Source organism: Anticarsia gemmatalis, chromosome 25 (genome assembly GCF_050436995.1).
Source record: "Anticarsia gemmatalis isolate Benzon Research Colony breed Stoneville strain chromosome 25, ilAntGemm2 primary, whole genome shotgun sequence".
Lineage (NCBI taxonomy): Eukaryota > Metazoa > Arthropoda > Insecta > Lepidoptera > Erebidae > Anticarsia > Anticarsia gemmatalis.
The window spans coordinates 3390383-3410294 of record NC_134769.1 but is presented as its reverse complement, the minus strand read 5'-3'; the positions used below and the strand labels follow the sequence as shown (position 1 = coordinate 3410294).

Below are 19912 nucleotides of genomic sequence, written 5' to 3'. Positions count from 1 at the left end.
GGAACTAAATAATAATTAATCATAACTTGCACTTTGTTTAGTTTGCATAAAGTCAAATACTGTTCATCGATTTTTAAACCTACTTTATTCGTAAAAAAATGTTGAGCGCCCCTGCTGGTCTCAATACATAACAGCTGGATTAAAATAATAAACGATAGTTTAGTCCGAGTACCGTAACCCATTAAAGGTTGAGCATTCGCAGACGATAACGAGCTGGGATGATATAATGTTAATATCTTTGTAAATAGCGCACTTACATGTACAACTTATTGCTGTCTGCTATGTGTTCAATGTTATATATTGGGTTATTCAGAAACTATAATCGCCGTAGTAAAGTTAGGGCATATAAATATTTTAATTTTCGTTGTTTTCTACAAGAAACAAAGAAAAGAAAATCCGCATAATTGTTTAAAAATTAATCTATACTAATATTATAAAGCTGAAGAGTTTGTTTGTTTGTTTGTTTGAACGCGCTAATCTCAGGAAGTACTGGTCCGATTTGAAAAATTCTTTCAGTGTTAGATAGCCCATTTATCGAGGAAGGTTATAGGCTATATATGATCACGCTACGACCAATAGGAGCAGAGCAGCAGTTCAAAATGTTACAAAAACGGGTAACACCATTCTCACCTTTTCTCTTATGTGACGCAAGCGAAGTTGCGCTGGTCAGCTAGTGAAACATAAAATACAGTAATTTTTTTTTCAACTCGTGCTTGATTTTTAAAAGACATTTGTAGTAAATTTTCTACATAATAATATAATAATTTTTCAAATTAAAAAAATACACCGTTTCAAATTTATATCTATAGCTATGTATTTATTTACAAATCACGAAAAATTATTGTATCCGTTTCACGTGCCTATTTTTAGGTTAAAATGTTCGCTATCACACATTTAACCAATAAATCAAGCTTATCATAATCCATAGCCGACAAGCATAAGCCCTTTTAAAACTGCAAGACAGACACACAACTTATATCCAAGGGAAAAATCAAATCACAATTTCAAAATGCCGATCGATCATATCTGATTTTGATAGCTTTAAGCTAGGATCAAGTTAAATTCTTCACGTGAATCATATATTTCAAGTTATAACTGACATTTATATATTGTAAATTCACTCTTTGTGTCTTTGACTTTTATAAATAATAGAATTTAAGCGATGTAAATGAATGTTTTGATTTTGATTCATACATAAGTGTGCTTAATTACAATAGGCTTTATTACTATCTACTTTACTATGGAATAGTAGATAACGGGTTATTGTACATAATGTACATATGTATATGAACTCATAGTGAAATGTAAGCAAAGAATTTAAGAAGTCGCAGGCAGGACAAAAATTTGGTTCTCAAACCCTTTCAAAATATAGCATGTTGAATTAAGTTATCAGTAATCTAGTAACACTGTAATTTGCTATAGATAGCTACTATAAATACCTTTCCAACAAATTTTTAGAATAAATATACTAAAATAAATAACAAAAGTCAATCAAAACTTAGTTCTCCACACAAAAACTTACAATACTGCTATCGAGTAATCTCGCAGTGATTCAGAATACGCCCGCCCCACGCCTTTTCAATTTGTAGGCAATTTGGTGAGCGTAGAATTATTGTGATGAGTTGACTCTAAGATAATGGCTCGCACTTTGTTTTATTTATTAACAGATGAATGAAAGTATTTTTTGCAAAAAAAATAGTTATGATTACTAGATTCCACTTGGAACCAGTGATATTTTAATAACTACTTGTATCTAGTTAGCTATGAAGCAAATGGTGTTTGTAGGAATCATAGCAAGTTGTCCTTTGGAGGTGCCGTGGTGCGCCTCTGTCTAGCCCACGTGAAAAAAGTATGAATTCATGTTTGCGTATTTTTTATGTATTTAGTTAATACTGAGATGTTTTTTTTATAACAAAATTTTTTAATACTATTACGAACGCCGAAGCAAAACCAACACCTAGACTTTGAATTATCAAGGGAAACTAAAACTAATAGATATTCTTTTGGTATATTTTAAATACAGTCTAACATAAATAAGCTTTTTCCTGAACCATATAATGTGTATTCATAAGTCTAGCTTAGTCATAGTTAAGTAATAATTCTCGGTTTGTATCTAAAACATGACCTAACATGTTTATTTAAAGGTTTCCCGTTAAAGCGTCATCCAAGGGTTTCTATAAAAAGTGTAAAATACCAAGAAACGGTACATTACTCACAAACTTAATTATATTCGAATAAAAACAAACATCGTAACTAATTTACAAAATGTCAATCATTTTAACAAAATCATAATTTATTTTTGATAATTTATTATCATGCCTGATATGCCCGAAGGTGTAGACTAAGTTGTATACATTATTATATAAAATAGGCCACGTTAAATAGTTTATCCTAAGGTTGACAAGTCTATTGTCAGATATCGGATATATATCGTTATAAATGTATACTGTTATTGGGAAAATACCAGGAAAAGCTCAAACAAACACTGGCGTGATGACAGACACTGAAAATCGAAGCCGAACCCTAGAATATAAGCCATTGATAAACACGGTTATGTTAACTATTGAGCTTCCGATATAAACTGCAATAACCAAAAAGGAATAAGAACATTCTTACAAAATATGGAAAACTAGCTGACCCATAACATTAGAGAGAATGGGTCATCATTTTGCCCGTTTTTGTAACATGTTTTACTGGTACTCTGCTCCTATTGGTCGTAGCGTGATGATATATAGCCTATAGGCTTTCTCGATAAATGGGCTATCTAATACTGAAAGATTTTTTCCAGGACCAGTAGTTCCTGAGATTAGCGCGTTCAAACAAACAAACTCTTCAGCGTTATAATATTAAGTAGGTATAGATTCAAAGTTTTTACCCGCCTCGGGAATCGAATCCAAGTCTTCACAATCAGCAGTTACATTAATTACCACAAGGACAGTTAAATCATTCAATATTATTGAAAACTGTTATCAGATATAAACAGTTTTATTGCGATAAGTGATAATTAATTATACGTATATTGAGTCATTTCCGAGAATCAGCGCGGTTGTTATGAAATAAATGATATTGAGGTTGAATGATGACTTAATTGTTTAAGTCAATGTTTTAAATGGGATTTATTTTGTTTTAATTAACTTTAACCTGTAAGCTTTTCGAATAAATGTACAGTAGTGTAGTCCGACAACTTGCGAGAGCTTTGCCTGCAAGATTTACAGCTGGCAGAGGTATAAAAAATCCAAAACGTAGAATATCAATGACCCACAGATGAGAGCAGAATGACTGTCTAAGATATTTTTTAAGTTTTGAGTCTTAAATCAATTGCGGAAGAAATATCTTGAGTATTTGCATTTATTTTCGGAATGGATATGAGGCTCAAAACGTCATAGTTCTTTTAAAATTAATATTCCCGATTTTCAAATCATATTTTTATTACTGCTCAAAAACCATTACCTCGTAAATGTGTCTTACAAAAGATCATTAACTAACATTCAAAATCAAAAAGTGAACTACCAAAATTAATTCATAAACATATTTTGAAGGTGTTCAAAAGCGTGACCCACTCATATTAGTCCAGTAGCTTTAACTTTCACTACAAAATCAATATATAAAAAAACGTGTGTATTTATGTCGTTACTACACATTATACGTGGTTCGGTTCCGTCAATATTGGTATAGGTCAGACCCACCGCGGGTTCTCAGAATCGTGCTTACGTACTTTATACGAAAAGGGATGAGGTTTACTATATCTATAAAGTGTAAATTGAGAAGATTTTTGAAATTAATTGGATGGTTATTTTAGACATTTTTTTAGAATCTTTAGGCTTGAAACAACTTTGATGGTAACACAAATATTTGTTAAATGTGAGAATCGAACCTACAAATCCTGATGCAATAGTTATACATAAAAAAGTCTTAATATTAAAAGGAGAGTTAACTTCTTTGATCTTTGCCTACCCTTATGGGCCAAAAGGCCTGTTATGTATGTAAGTAAAATTCTGTAAAAGACATTGCTTATGAAACAATCTTAAAACATTTTCTTATAATATGAATGTATTAAAAGATGGCCGATACAATCCGTGTTTATGCAAATGCGCCGATAAAAGATCAAACACCAGATTTCGCGAAATATCGATAATATCGTATCGCAGCCATTAATTACTTATCTTTCAATCTTATCGACCGTTATAATTTTATTCAGACAATCTAGCGTCAATGACAAATCGTAATACGTCTTTTCAATAAAATTAAATACGTGTGAGACAGGAAACTTGCTAATACGCTATACATTTTGGTTAGCTAGGAAATACGCTGATGTCTAAAGTACCTATTTATTAGTAATCTTAGGCTTAAAAGTCATAATTCTATGGTCTACAATAATTATAATCAAGTCTGGATGTACATGGATTAGTAATAGGGTTCTGTTTTTACCCTTTGGGCACGGAACCCTAAAAAGCTATAATTGAACTTAAAACTAGCGACTTGCTCATTTGATTCCATTCAGTTTTGATCAACCGCTACCCACAGATATCTTGGAGTCGAAAAACTTACTATTTTGACTACTTAAAATACTTGTACTACACTAAAACAATTATATCACATCTGCCAATAAAAAACGTCTTTAATTTGTATATATGTCTCATAATCGATTCCCAAAGTAAATATATTTTCTTAACCTGAACTTTCAACGAGACCTCGAAATTATAGGGCAGTTTATCAGGCAGACCACACACTACAATATTCCTTGTACCATGACGCATATTAATATAAAAAGTTGACCACAATTACTTCGCTAGTTGTGTCCATGTCGAAGGTAGAATAAACACAACACCTTATAATTTGTCGTGACCGCAAACTGCAGGTAGTTCGTGAATCATTCTTAATATGGTTCAATGGAGTTTTTTTAGTAAGTAGGTCTGCTTAAAATGGTTTCGTGATAACTTAATGGATTGTAAGAGATGATGCAATATACTGTCGAATTAGCAAAAGATTATATAAATATGGATTGTTATCACGAAAGTATGTAGGTATGTCACATGCATTAATGTCCCACAGCTGGACTTAGGTCTCCTCCTGACATTAAGGCGGAATTAAGCCTTGAGTACACACGCTGGCCAAAGATGTATGCACATGACTTATTTTTTAGATTTTGTTAGAAAACGCTATGTGTAGAGATAAGAGGGAATCCAGCTTTAGGACCCAGTAATAAGTTATCTTGGAACGGGAAAGAAGACGTGTTTAACACAATTATATAAAAACAACCTTCATATTATAATCATCTACGTAAATATAATTCGCTTTCTAGTCGAAACACAACTCCATCATTGGGTCCTCATCATCCCATCACCAAAAAAAGTTAATTTAATTTTTCACTGTTAATTCAAAACAAAATAATGTTTTTTTCGTGTGATTGATTACAAGCAACTGGTACGTTTACCTACAGACCAATTACGAGATTTATCGACGACAAAAACTGTTGAGTAAAAACGTGTTTTAATTTTAAGGTGTACGCTCACGAAGCGATTGACCACGAACGACCACGTTTGACCAATGGTGGTTGTGTTTAATAAAAGTGAAGATACGACTGGCTGGTAAGAAAGAAAGTTTAGTTCTTTTGCTGTTTACCTGTTTTTCCGGATAGGGTAGATAAAGGAGAATCCTACAATAATTTAAGTACCCTTCAAACGTAGGCTACTTTAAGTATGTTTCCGGGATAACCTACTTAATAATATTTAGGTACAGATCAAAGACTGTAACTTTTCTATTAGAAAATACTTAATTCCTCTTTTCATCAGTTGCCTACAAGCTTGTTATTCGGAAATACTATAATCATAGATAGAGCTTAGAACAGACAACTCAAACACAAGCCTTAAATCTCCCAAGATAAGAGACATCACAAATACAAATCTAGAAATTATCAAATAAAAAGATCTATCGAATTAAACTTTACAGTTAACAGTTTTTGGTGGTCATATTGTCCAGTGTACGAACACCTTAACAAGATAGGTGTGAACGTGTGAGGGTTCTGCACAAATATGGCGTCGTTTTAAGTGAGCTTACGTAATATTTCATTGTTGATCGTCGATAATGTTAAGTAAAGGTAAATCACGAACAATGACATTGATAAACACATTTATTATTGTTTAATGATATATTCTTGAATGTTGAAAGGGTTTGGTAATAATTTTAGTATGTGATTGGTGGGACATGGTAGAGGTTTTAAGGTAAAATGCGTGTTCGCGTTAATTCCCGTATTCTATTATACATTAAACATGCAACGCAAGAGTTTAAAAGTTATGACATGGTAGAGGCTTTCTGATGTATACTTTGACTCGGTTGTAATGTATTTTTCACTTTACTAATTGAAAAAAAGAAAACAAAGCAGACTTTATCATAAATAGGTTGGTTAAGTAAGTCTTATGTAGGTATTTCAATTAAGTAGGTAGTACAAAATGATCACATACGTAGGTATATAAAAATATTCAAATAAAGTTTACATTCACGTACATTTAGTAAAAAATGCCAGTTTAGGCATCAATACAAGTTTTAGCTCATTTGTATACCCAATACAATCTTTAAAACTCCACTCGAAGTAAACTATCTAGGTACGTAGGTACTATTTTAATTTTTACTACAATATAGCTTTCCCATGATATGAGCTACTTCATATTATGGCATAAAAACCTGTCAAAGCAACAAACACAATTAAGTTGAAAGGTGTAGGCGAAACAAATTATAATTTTGTATCGTCCACGGAACTCTAAATGTGTTTTAGTATCATCAACTGTGGTACAAACTAAGAGAAATCGCGATTTTGGCACTTAACTTTCTTCTATTTTAAATGCTAGAAAAATATAGTTTAGTAAATGATTTGTAGCTCGATTTTCTACTACTATCGACTACCGACAACCGACTTGTCATCGAGAAATTTTGTATGAAAATCTGAACAGCGCCTCTGACGGGTGTCGTAGGAAACATTTTGGCAGTACATTCTAAATGTCAAAATTTCGATACTCGACAGAATCGCGGTACAGATATCCCAATTCAGGCTGAACTATAGTTTATCATGCTAAAAGACGACTTAAACTTACGCATGTGCCTGTAAAACCCTGTGTGAAATGCTTGTTCAAAATTGCACTTTGTTTCGTATAACCGAAACATTTCCAGAAGTGGGTATCGACTAATGTAATTAAGTAGCACATAAAAGCGCGATACCTAAAGTTTTCTTTATTTTACACATAGGACTGTTTTTTTAAGAACATTTTTTTGGAAACCAACAACAAACAGATCTAAAATATCTTATAACGATGATACATAACGTATAATTATACAGTTCTCAAGGGAAGAAGGGTTAGAATGTAGAATTTAACACCCGAATATCATCTCAGGAATGTAAGGGTTAACACGTTTGTTCAGATTATCAAACGATCGATCATCGATTAGTTTTTTTACATCCTTTACGCCCAAGATTTTTCATGTTTGGGGTAGGAATATCGATAAAAAAGGTATAAATTAAACACATTATTGATATGGGCTTCCTTCGTGAGTTTAGATGTTTTTTATTTTTTATAGAAATTGATTTTTGAAAACGAAAGTTAAGGTATCGTTGACCATTTTTATTAAATTGACAATTCTTAAATGTTTTTTATACAACACAACTTTTCGGAACAGAGTAATATCGACTGAAAAGTAGAATATATTTTTCCGGTAGTTAAATACTTTAAAATTAATTTGCTTTCAACAAAAAAAACATAACATTTAAATTGACCCGAACTTCGTAAATAGCAAAACACTTTTCAATGTCAAGTATATTAATCACAGGAATAAACTACAGTACATTTTAAATCCGCTATAGCTTATAAAACGTACCAAACACAAAATGCAAGTGTAAAAAGCTCGTTAATCTAAGACGACGAGTCTAATTGTGTACGCATATCAAGTTCCAATTAGAACTGGGATATAATGACACAAACAACAGGTATACATTGACGGTACTCGCAAATTGACTGTGCGAAAGAGACAGATATACGTAAAACTGGTAGGAGAGACAAGGATGACGAACGCTAGTGATGGCTATGTTTGCAGAAAAAGTTTTCGCACTTGCGTTTCAAATGTGCTAAAGATAGGTTTTTGTGTTTAAAATGTGTTTGTTTTTGTTTTAATTTAACAAGTATCATTTCGTTTTATACGTACTCATTATATTATGGAACCGAACCTTTAAAAGTTAAAGTCTAAGGACTCCTACTCTCGGCTCTTATGGCTCCTAAAAACGACTTCTGATAAAAACACTTAGAATGATTTCTAATGCAATGTTTTACGTAAATATAGTGGAAGGTTGTACAAACCACGAAAAGCAAGAAAAACAGCGTCCTAGAATCTACAATCAAGGATTACATTAAACTGTCTTCTGCTAAAACGAACATTGGACACTAAAGGCCAATTTTAGTCAACACATTTTTACTAGCAAAAAACTGGAAAATTAAATACAAATAAACGTGAAATACACGCATAGTAACAATAGTTTATCGACTTAACAATTTCATAGTATTTTAGTGTGTCCATAGCGTGTTTCTATGGTATTTCGTTAAAGCTTAACACTATGCAAATAAATGATTTATGACTCATAAGGTCTTTGACCAGCAATGGGACAATCGTTATGGAGGAATTCTCATCACATCTGAGTTTTCAGTTAAGTTACTAAGCTTTTTTTCTTTTTAACTTAAACTTTACTCGAAATTCTTTCGCAGTATTCCCTTGATGTAATATCTTTAAAAGCCTTATAGTTTTTTCACTTTGAATAAAATAACATAATATGTAGTTACTGCGTTTCTTTTTAATTCTCTAATAAAGGTTCTCAATAGAGTAGGAAAGGTATATTAAGCTGAAAACGCCCGAAGGCTGAAATGATGATGACCAGATTACTATGACTTTAAACTAAAGCTCTATTTTACTAGACTGCCAGTCGATACTTCACTATAATATCATCAAAATATTGTTTAACATATTAACACATAAAACAGATCTGAAACAGGTTTGAAGCACAAACAATATGATCAAATAGTTTAGTACCATAATATTCCTACCTAATTTGTTTACACGATACATAACCTACACAGTTTAAACTCAGCAATTTACGAGAAACAAGCTGACATAAAGACAAACAAGTACTTAAACTACATGCCACATGTTTTCAACTGCTTCTAATATGTAGTACTATTTTATTGGACCGGAAGTGCCGAGTTTATGGTCAAACCAAACCTCTTTGGTAGCGTGTCTATAAATACGTTAATTGCTATATATTTTTTTGATAATTTATGCTTTGAGTTTGGATAATAAATTATATTTGGGAGAAATATATTTATTTGTGTGGGAAGTGACGTTAATCGAGGTAATATGGATGTGGATTCAGATAACTAACGATAACGTAGGTATCTCTTTTATTGTCTCTTGCGTTCTATTTTTTGTTAATCTGTTGCAACACTTGAAATTTACTTTATTACACGATGTGTGCATATGCACAGTGCACAGCGTAATGTGAAAAATTCAAATATTTTGACTACTTATTGAAACAATAGACTCCCTAAGATTTAAATCTGAAGACGTTGTAGCGTTATAGAAAACCGAATTCAACTCTCAATCTCATTCTATATTTATTCTTCGTAACTTAAAAATTAGACAATCAAAGATTTCAGACCCTTGCATCTGCTAACAATAAAGCTAAAATTACATTACTGCTAAACTAAGGTATTTTTCTAAGCATCTGCCTGATTTGCGAAGAAAGGATGTCTGATTTGCTATAAATATTTCAAAATAAACCAGTCAACCGTACTTTTACTCACTTTTTGTTTCATACCTGCTTCAGTTCACAATAGTCTGTCAATCCATCAGCTGTCGACGCCCATCTAACCAGTACATTAGTATATTTGCGAGTCGGTACGCTATCAAGAATGCAGAGCACTCTATGTATTTGAGTCATGGCAGACGCGGCTAACTGTCCGTCGCAATCATTGGCGCCATTTGTTTCACACTCAACTCTGACATTATTGAAGTAACGAGAAAGCAGCTAAGACGATTTGGGTAGCTTTTAAACCAGATTAAACTGTGGAAGAATGTCTCCCTTTGAAAATATTAATCGGCGATACCATAGTATTATAGTCACATACAGCTCTATGTAGACTGGTAACGCTCTTTTCTTTTTCACAATAGTATGGAACCTAGAATAGAGCTTTAACACTTGAAAACTGTCGTAGTATATCTAGTCTGCTTGCAAGATTGTACTGTGATGGCAACAACATTCTATCTAATTGAAAAAATAACTTATGTGCATGCACTCGGATCGATTCTCATAGTTCATCATTCTAGAGTTAAGAGCTAAGTTTAACTATATAAGCACGATTAAATACGAACATAAGAGTAATGGTAATTTTTATATCTGCACGTATTTTAAATGATTCAAAGACCCATACCAGTCATTCTACTTTTCAGTCTAGTCTAGTCACTCACATTTAAACTCTTATATCTATTTTAAATTAACTTCAATCAATAGTAAAACCAAACCAATTACTTTCTATATTCAGCAACAGATCGCAAATTCGTAAAATTAGACACTTAAACTATCATCCTAATTTATCGGTACATCAATTTTATTACTAAAACCACCATTAATCTACAATTTTACACTGTATTAGAATCGTTTAATATAAGTTTCTATGTTTCTACCTTCATTCTTGATATCGTTGTGCCTAATTAAATTGATTTAATGCAGGATTTCAACCATAAATTATAAAATTATATTATTCATAGCTTTATTAAAATATTTGTATAAAAAAACTATTTTAATATAATCTTAGGATTATAATAATCTGCCAATTGAAATATCGTTTAGCAATCTAAAATGTTACAACGAAATCAATTCTAAAATGACTAATGTTACCAAATAGGTTTTACGGGTCGTTTAAAATATTTAAACATGTTTTATAGAACAATAAAATAATATAGCACTAGAAAACTGGTTTGGACACGCAGTAAACTAAAAAATCATTTTTCATATTCAAGGTTTCCAAAAAAACTTGTAACCTAAGCCCAAAACCGAATCCAAAAATAGGCAGTAAAGTCAGAAACACTATAACAATTCAACATTCTTTATTGTACGTCATTTCTTTATACTCTTTTTACTGGTTTGGCCGGCATGGTCGTGGCAAACTGATCAGATTAGGACTCCAACCGGTTTCTCGAAAACATCCCGAAGAAAAAATAACCAAAAAACAACACTAATAACAACAAATAACGAGCTGCGGTAGTGATGGACGGGTGTCGATGAACACGTGAGAAATCTTATCGATAAACAGACATCGAATTAGTGGCGTGACGCAATCTTAGCGGCGTGATAGATGGTTATGTTCCGTTATCATTGTTGATGAAACGAGATGTCTCAAATACTGCGACATACAATGGATGTTTAACAAGATTTAAATTGAAGTGAGTGTGTGTAATCTTTGTAGTCGTACTTTAATAATATGAGTCACCAATAGACTATAAATTCTAGCCGTTAGTGCGTTGTAATAGATATAAAATGTCGTCATAAATATAAATAATACATCGTTACTCCCGTTTTATGTGCTCGGGAGATAAATTAATCATATTCGTTATAGTTGCCAAAACAATTTACTCTGTATTATCTTGTCTAGCCAATACTATAACTGCTACTAAAAATAGCAAAGAAAAAGGACATTGATATCTCTATACAGAAAATATTACATAAAAATCTGCTGTAATCACTTCAAGACAATTTTTTTCTCTCTTTTTTCGTGATGATATCGTAACCTATCTTTACCGATACCTCGCCCTATAATTTACTTACAAATCAATCGATGATTACATCGATAACGGCCCATCCCTACGAAGGTGGGGCAAGATGAAATTATACGAAAATATTGTAACGATAGTGACAGATGATTATAAGCTGGCGATAAAACATACATAATTCGGAGTTAATAGCCTCGGGGTTCGGAGTTAAGCTGGGCTTCCACTACAAGCAGGTTAGCTCGGTTATTTAGGTAAATAGAGTAAAAAAATGAATTAGGATTATGATAGTGTGAATGTACGACACGGTGATATTATCAAAACTAACTTTAAAAAACCTAAAAGAAACTATGATCCGAAGTAAATTATATGTTTTTTGTTTTTACGTGTAATTTCTTTCGTAGATTTTACTTTAGTAGTATAAAAGACGATTTTGTTGGATTCTATTAAAACCGAAAAATGAAACCTATATTCACATCTATAACAATATAAATAAATAATAAAAACAAAATACAAAAACAAAGAATATGCTCCTACTATCTCACTCTTTAGCAGAACACAGAATATTCACTAGTTAACCAGTTTCGCTTACAGTGGAGAGTAGCGTTAATTGTATAACGCGTCGCTAATACAAAATCAATTTCCCATCACTAGCCGGTCTATCGTATCGATAATCGTGGTAATGTAAAGACGTTATTATTTATGATTGCCTTTTGTTGCGTGTTATAATAACTTTGAACTAATTAGGTTTTGTAAAGGTGTAAGTTGTTAGGTTTGTAGTCAGCTGTTTTCAGTATGCAAGTAAATTTCGAAATGAAAGGATGTTTCAGTTTTTAGTGATATTGACATTCACAGTGGTTGGGTTCCTAGACCACTATTAGTGCTGTAAATGCTCTGATTCTTGTTTGGAAAATATATTTATGTAAATTATAGTATCACTTTTGGTCATAATTTGTGAGTTGATTTGTATGTTTGCAGACTCCCTATTACGTTTAGTTCAATCTATGGAAAGTTCGTGTGAATTTTATGTATTTGTATCTCAATATAAACGATTGGGTTCTTAATGAATAAGACTAAACTTAAGACAATAAGGTTAAAGAAAACAGAAAGAAATTAAAGTACTTACCGAAGACAGGGCTCAGGTCCGACTTTACCGATAGTTTACCGGGGTAAGGCTCGCCGGACTTCTCCTGGGAACAAAAGAAATACTAATTAACTTTAATAACAAAATCAACATCAGCGAAAATCACCAGAATAACGACCCCTTTCACCAGTTATAGATATGTTTTAGTTAACTTAAAATTGTGGAATTTACAAGGTCTTTTAGTTGAACTGTCAGATACGCTATCAGACTCATGTCCATAAGCCGTGATATACCAAGTGATCTTTGAATACAATATAACTGAACGATCTAGAATGTTCCTTCTTTACAGTCTTAAAAACCGGGCCCTATGATATAAGATTATCTAAAAATGACTACAAAAACATGAACTTGGATAATCATAAAAGTAACTACATGATTCCCAATTACCTAACGCGGTACAAACCAGTTGCACCATAAAAACACTATCGAGTACCAATCAGGTGATCGTCTCACCATAAAATGATGGCATTTCCGCTTGTATTAACGGAATGCCATGATATCCTCAATCTGTGAACTTTAGGGAGCTAACAGACCGTTTGAAATCACTACACCTTAGATATTAGGGGAGTATTATTGAAGTGAGAGATAAAGTTACGAGTAGTCGATAAGGGTAAAACTTGGATTTAAGCGTTTTCTATTTCTACACAGACTAGTTAATAGTAGAAAAAAATGCTATTTATAAAGCAGCAGTAAATATTGTTATGAAATGTAAATTTATTGGTTCCGTGTGCATTGAAAAATGAATAAAATAAAATATCGACTACTTGGCGTTCGTGTTCTATCAATATTAATCACGATTAATACTTGTAAGTTTCACGCCAATATTTTTAATATGCTAATTAAGTAGCGTTAATCACTTTATAATTATACTAGACCGATTAACTTTTATAAAGACATCCCACGCGATCAGAGTAGGCGTGACCTAATAAATAAAAATATCAACAAATTATTTATTAACTTTCTACTTATACGTTATTAATGACAAATAAATGAACGAATATATCTCACGTATCTAAATTTCACGAGCTCATAACTCAATTATAGGCATTTATACATTTATGTAAATATCCACTAAATTGCAAAATAATCGTATGGAGAATGGTGTTGCAAATCAAATTTATACAAATTAGATAGATCTAATTAAGCCCCGTGACGTATTAATGCTAAATATAATCACACTAGGAAATGTTATGGAGACAGATTTATTGAAACCGATGTCAGAATTTCAGGCCTTTAGTCAGTCAGAATACTAATAAGAATACTGACTTATTTAGTCGCTTGACCATTTCTGATCTTATCTTTATTATAACTTCCCGATCAAAATTAAAAAAAACTTAAGTCAGAGGTATCCAAACGGTTCGACTATCGGAATCTCATCCCTAAATCACGCGTTACAATTATCGAGTGATTTATAGAATAGTGTACTAATGTCCGTCTGTTACGAGGGTCGTAATTGGATAAGTCGGAATCAGTTTACCCCACTAGTACGTGTTTACCCAGAATCAAGGGTAACCGATTTCCCCGAATGCCGGTAATTTTTACGTGAGATTACACATGTTTGTGTTAAACTGTTTGTCTGTTTATTGAATAGGGAGCACACTTTTGGTGATTCTTGGACAATAGGCGAGGGGTCAATTCGAGTGATTTGTTTATTTCTGTAATTTGTGTTGATAATGTTGGAAGTCAGAGAATACTAAGCAAAATCAGACCTATTTTGCTTAGTATAGTTTTTTATATTATATTATAGTTTATTAGTCCTATAAGTTTAGATAAAACTGGTCAAATATTTTAATTGTCTTTCAATTCGTTTCAATGCATCAAGGATCCAAGCCATAGTTAACTGTCAGCTATTTCTAAAACTTGACTGATTTCTAGTATAGAGTTTGTAGAAATGTAAGTTTTTCTTTTAAAATTTAACCGAGTGAAATAAAATTATCCACCCTATGTGTTCCACTGTTATTTATATTAAACCCATATACGCAAAAGGTACTAAAATTAACTTTACCATAAAAAAAATAAAGCTGTAACATGAAAATATATGAGTATCAGAATAAATTGTACATTTTAGGTGAATAGCAACCATCGGCATCGGACGAATGCCGCAGTTAAAATATTTCCGAGCAAAAATTCAACGCATCTGCTTTGTTCCAGCGATATTATAATTAATTTAAATATCGGATACGTGTAGTTTAGTTTAATACTGTGTAAGTAAATATGTGATACATTTACACATATTTAAAAAATGTAGTCACTAATAATTGTAATTTTGGGATAGTACTTAAGTTTATAGTCTTCATTTTTCAACGTAAGCCAAAGGTTATCCTATCCCATAAAAGGATTCCATTGAAAAACATACATTTTACACAAAATAGACAATTAAATACACCAGCAAACCAACATCTACGTTACAGTTGCAATTATCGATTTCCTGAAAACATCAGCATAAGTTTGATAACAAACCACAAACGTATAAGAAACGAAAGCCCTTATTCTTCTTATCAATTAAGATGAAACTTTCATCAAATCAAAAACTACTAAGAAGCGTAACGCTTACAAGAAGTTTGCCTCAGAGGCTCAAAAACTACATTTTCCAATACGACTTCAAACTCAAAGCTGAATCTCAGCTTATACCGTCAGGTTTAAGTGTGAAGGTTTAAAGCGATAAGCAGACAATCGAGGTCGCACTGTGAACACAACATTGACATACGATGACTCCAACACTGTAATGGCTGAAGGGACAACTCGTTATGGTTGCCACGCTACAAATCTTTGATAGTTATTTAAAATAATAAATATGCGTGTTATTTTTATTGTTTTGGTACGAAAGGTTGTATTATATGTAATTTATTACAAAAAGTACAATTAACGTTTTATTTAAATGAATATAAACACTCAAATAACATATTTTTGAGCACGTAGGATATTTTGTAGTTGAAAAGTAATTAGTTACGTTTGCCTTATAAGTTGTTAGTAACATATTTTGTTTGAAAATAAGATGACCAAGAAAATTAATTGAAAGACTCACAAGTATGAAGAATTTCATCACTTAACAGCGAAAAACAAGTGATAACCGCTGCCAATAACGAGATGTAAATAAATTTCATAACATAACCAATTATGATACATAAAGCGTCTTATAATCGTGTTATATGTAAATAAATTGTTTCGCCCCACAACACAACATAATTACCGCACTTCTATTAAACTAAGGCATAACTAGACAACAAGAAACGCACTCGAACATCAATTACCTATCGTAAATATTAATAAGATTACTGTTACATGTGTTACACAACCCTACGGTTAGTTTTAAACGGTCAATGGGTCCATCTTGCCCGCGGCGGCCAATTACGCTTGACCCTTCAAGGAAATTCTCTTATATCAATTACTTAGTTGTGGCAGCCCTAACTTTTGTACGATCGTTTTTTGTGGAGACGAAAGTGTTGATTAAATTCTTGTTACGGATCTGGTTTTTGGACATGTCGACGGTTTAATATATGTCAAAACATGTTTAATTATTGATATTGTTCGGATTAGCTTGAGAGTTTCGACTTTGAATCTTTTGAAGTTTGATCCAGTTAATAAATAGCTCAAACATTATTCTCTAAATTGGGGCCTTGTTTAAGAGAGTTCATTTTATTTGTCAACAAGCCTACTTTTATTTTTACAGGTGGGCAAGAATAAAAACGTTTTATATAACATCAAGTCCTAGAAGTAAAACATTATAGATATGTACTAAATTACTTTAGAACAGAGACATTATACAGGTTTAAAATAAAAAGCCCGTACACACCTTTAGAAGTCCTATAAAAATAGTATTTAACCCTGGCTAATTTTATTGCACGAACGTATCTATACATCGTAGCAAACAAATAAATTAATGTGCCATTCAATGAAAACACCAGCGCAATATCAATAAATATGTTTTCTTCTCTACGTATAGTGTAGAGCAAAAAAAACGCACCAATTCTGGTTCGTTTGACATTCGTCTCGCTCCTAGCGACATCTAGATCCAATGATAAAAGCAATTAAGGCCCTTTAAGGGAAGTAATTGATGGTCACCGTATCGTAACAGCCGCTGGTTCGATGACTGAGTAAAAAAACACAGTTCAATATACACTACCCTTTATTAATTACGTCTGACGTACGGCTGATACAGTAACATTTAAATACATGCGATTCACTTGATTAATTAATAAGGCGAAGTTGACTTTTTCTACGAATTAATTTCGTAACGAAAATGTTAATGCTGACAGTTTTGGATATGCGGTCAATAGATGGCGCTTATTAAAATGCGCGGGCGCATGTTCAACACAATTAAAGCATTTGTTGTGGAATTATAAATAAAAAGTCTTTTACAACTTACTAGGAATAGTTGATTAATGAAATTATCTCATCAGTACATGGGAGCCGAGCCTTAACGACTGTCACCAAGCTACTTTTTTATTTTTAAACACATGTCGTGTTTGTAAGTTCTGTAACTTAGATAATATGCAATTAAGGGCCTTTAAGAGTCAGTTTTAATTACTGCTATCAAATGACATTTGTGGAAATAGCAAAAAATAGAGCACCTTTGCGACACATGTAGGGAATTTCAATGAAAAATGGTGGTGAATTTTCTGTGTCATCGGTTGATGTAAGTTATTCTAAAAAAACTATTTACGGCTGTGTACTGTTAATGAAATAATTAGGTAATTTGTAACTGACATTTTTATGAACATCTCCGATGACGGCCGACATTAAAAACATTGGACCAACTACTTATTTTCATGCTCGTGAATTAATTTGTAAATGTCCTTTAATATAATAATCTAGAAGGAAAAGAAACCGATTCTTATTATGTCAAACAAAATTATTTGTTTTCTAGTCATCATTCTCATCTATACTAATATTACAAAGCTGAAGAGTTTGTTTGTTTGATTGTTTGTTTGAACGCGCTAATCTCAGGAACTACTGGTCCGATTTGAAAAATTATTTCACTGTTAGATAGACGGGGGAAATTATGACCCATTCTCTCTTATGTGACGCAAGCAAAGTTGCGCGGATCAGCTAGTGGAAAATAAACGTAACTAAATTGAAAAGTAATTTGTTCGAGAGTATCACTGTCTATCTATATTTTAGCAGACTAGTGCCTAAAGGTCTACTAATAGACATACTAATAACCAACACCGATCAATCATCCCCATTTTGTCAGCCTCTCGTTATTAAGAACCCGCCATTAAATATTTGTCATTATTGCACAAAACGCTACCGTAGTGCTGACCAACCAGATAAAAATATCGATACCAGATTCCAAAAAACGATTTTCACACGAAATGAATAATCATTAACATCTACAGATATTATCTTATAATCGTACATGTTTTTTTAATTATCAGATTCAATTTAAAATCATTTGCTTGTAATTCCATTTACAATCAGCGCCACAATCATTATTTCGCTACCTTGGAATACAAGTAGCAATCTATGTCATGTTTTCTTAAGTTATATTGTTTCGACTAATCTTTAATCTCAATATCTTAATCCTTGGACAGCAGTGATCGATGCCGTAACAAATAGGGTCTTTATCTAGTTTTGTACCTAAATACAAATCCATTTCATACTGATAGTACGTTATCACAGCGTGTAGGCGTCATAATCTAGTGCATCGCGAACTCGATGTAGGTTACGTAAGTTATATACACCTTATTGATCGAAAATATTATAAATATACGCCATTATTTATCAGCAGCTGAGAAAAAACACGTCGAATCGTAATTAATGACTCCACACATATAATTCTTTAACAACTTGTCACGAACACAGATGTAAAGATAGAGTAAAGACGACTCATAAAAATGTTAAATCCAATTCAACATTATCTGATCACGAAATCGATGTATTTCAAAACGTAACAAGCACTTATAAATATAACGATATTTTGATAAACATAAATAACACGAACGCTTTTTCTTGTTATGAAATTAAAATGGTCGACAAAGTGGTGTTTATCTCGTATGTTAATTGTGTACCAAAATGTGGTATCGGTAAATTCTGGGTACCTAATTACTTGTACGAATGAAGACAACGGTAATCACCGTCAGTGATACGATACCAAAAATACGAACGATTCTGGTTGTCGAGAACCACCTGTCAACCTGTCATCACAACGTTGTTTATTGTAATCATTTAAAAAGTCCACACAATAACGTGTTCCTCTCATTGAAATAAAAGATGATTCATTGACAAACGACATTGACCAAGCGAACCAATTCATTATTACCTTTTTTTGGATATCTTTAACATTTCGAACGTATCAGATACCGGATACGTGTAATTCATTGGCGCGCTACCCAATTTTGCCCATATTAGAAGTGCCATAATAATAACATTTTATGGATGATAAATATTAAAATTGGACTCACAAGGACATTTAAAAGAATCGATACGAATTTAAAGCAACGGTTGTTTTACAAGCGAATAATTAATATTCTTATTATACCCGATATATTTTTTATAATGATAACCAAATAATTGACTTTTCAATTTCGTACCATTTAATATCGCTGCATTGGTACCCGTGGTGTAATAAATGGTGATACTAACAAGTCCACTTCTCCGAACGGAAGGGTCTTCGCCTTTTATTTTTTTTCGTCGTATCCTCGCTTTCGGTCACGAATATCGAAAGATAAATAGTGGAAGTAGCATTTATGATGACGTCATCGCGTAAATATTTTTAGACGGATACCGAAATTTGTAAGAGCATCTTACTACTCAGTATAAGTTACCGATTTTTTTGTTACGAAAGTCTAATGATTTAAGATTAGTATTAATTGTATATAAAAGAGTGTAAAGCAGCTTTAAAGCGTAATACAAAGTAGGTATTATCACATCGTTTGTTTGTTCACACGCAATTAGAACCCCTCCCGTATCATTAGCACCGGCGAACGAGGCGGTAGCTGAGTAAACGATATCTGTCTCCCTCACACG

General features: G+C 32.4%; 1 protein-coding gene across 10 annotated transcripts in view; it reads right to left on the bottom strand.

The window, feature by feature from the left end:
• pan (transcription factor pangolin) overlaps positions 1-19912 on the bottom strand; it is a 138405-nt gene that overhangs the window by 65266 nt on the left and 53227 nt on the right. For all 10 annotated transcript variants that reach the window (XM_076131235.1, XM_076131229.1, XM_076131234.1 and 7 more), the window contains exon 3: positions 12926-12989. In XM_076131235.1, the coding sequence (XP_075987350.1) occupies positions 12926-12989 (64 nt within the window). The remainder of the gene's footprint in view (positions 1-12925; positions 12990-19912) is intronic.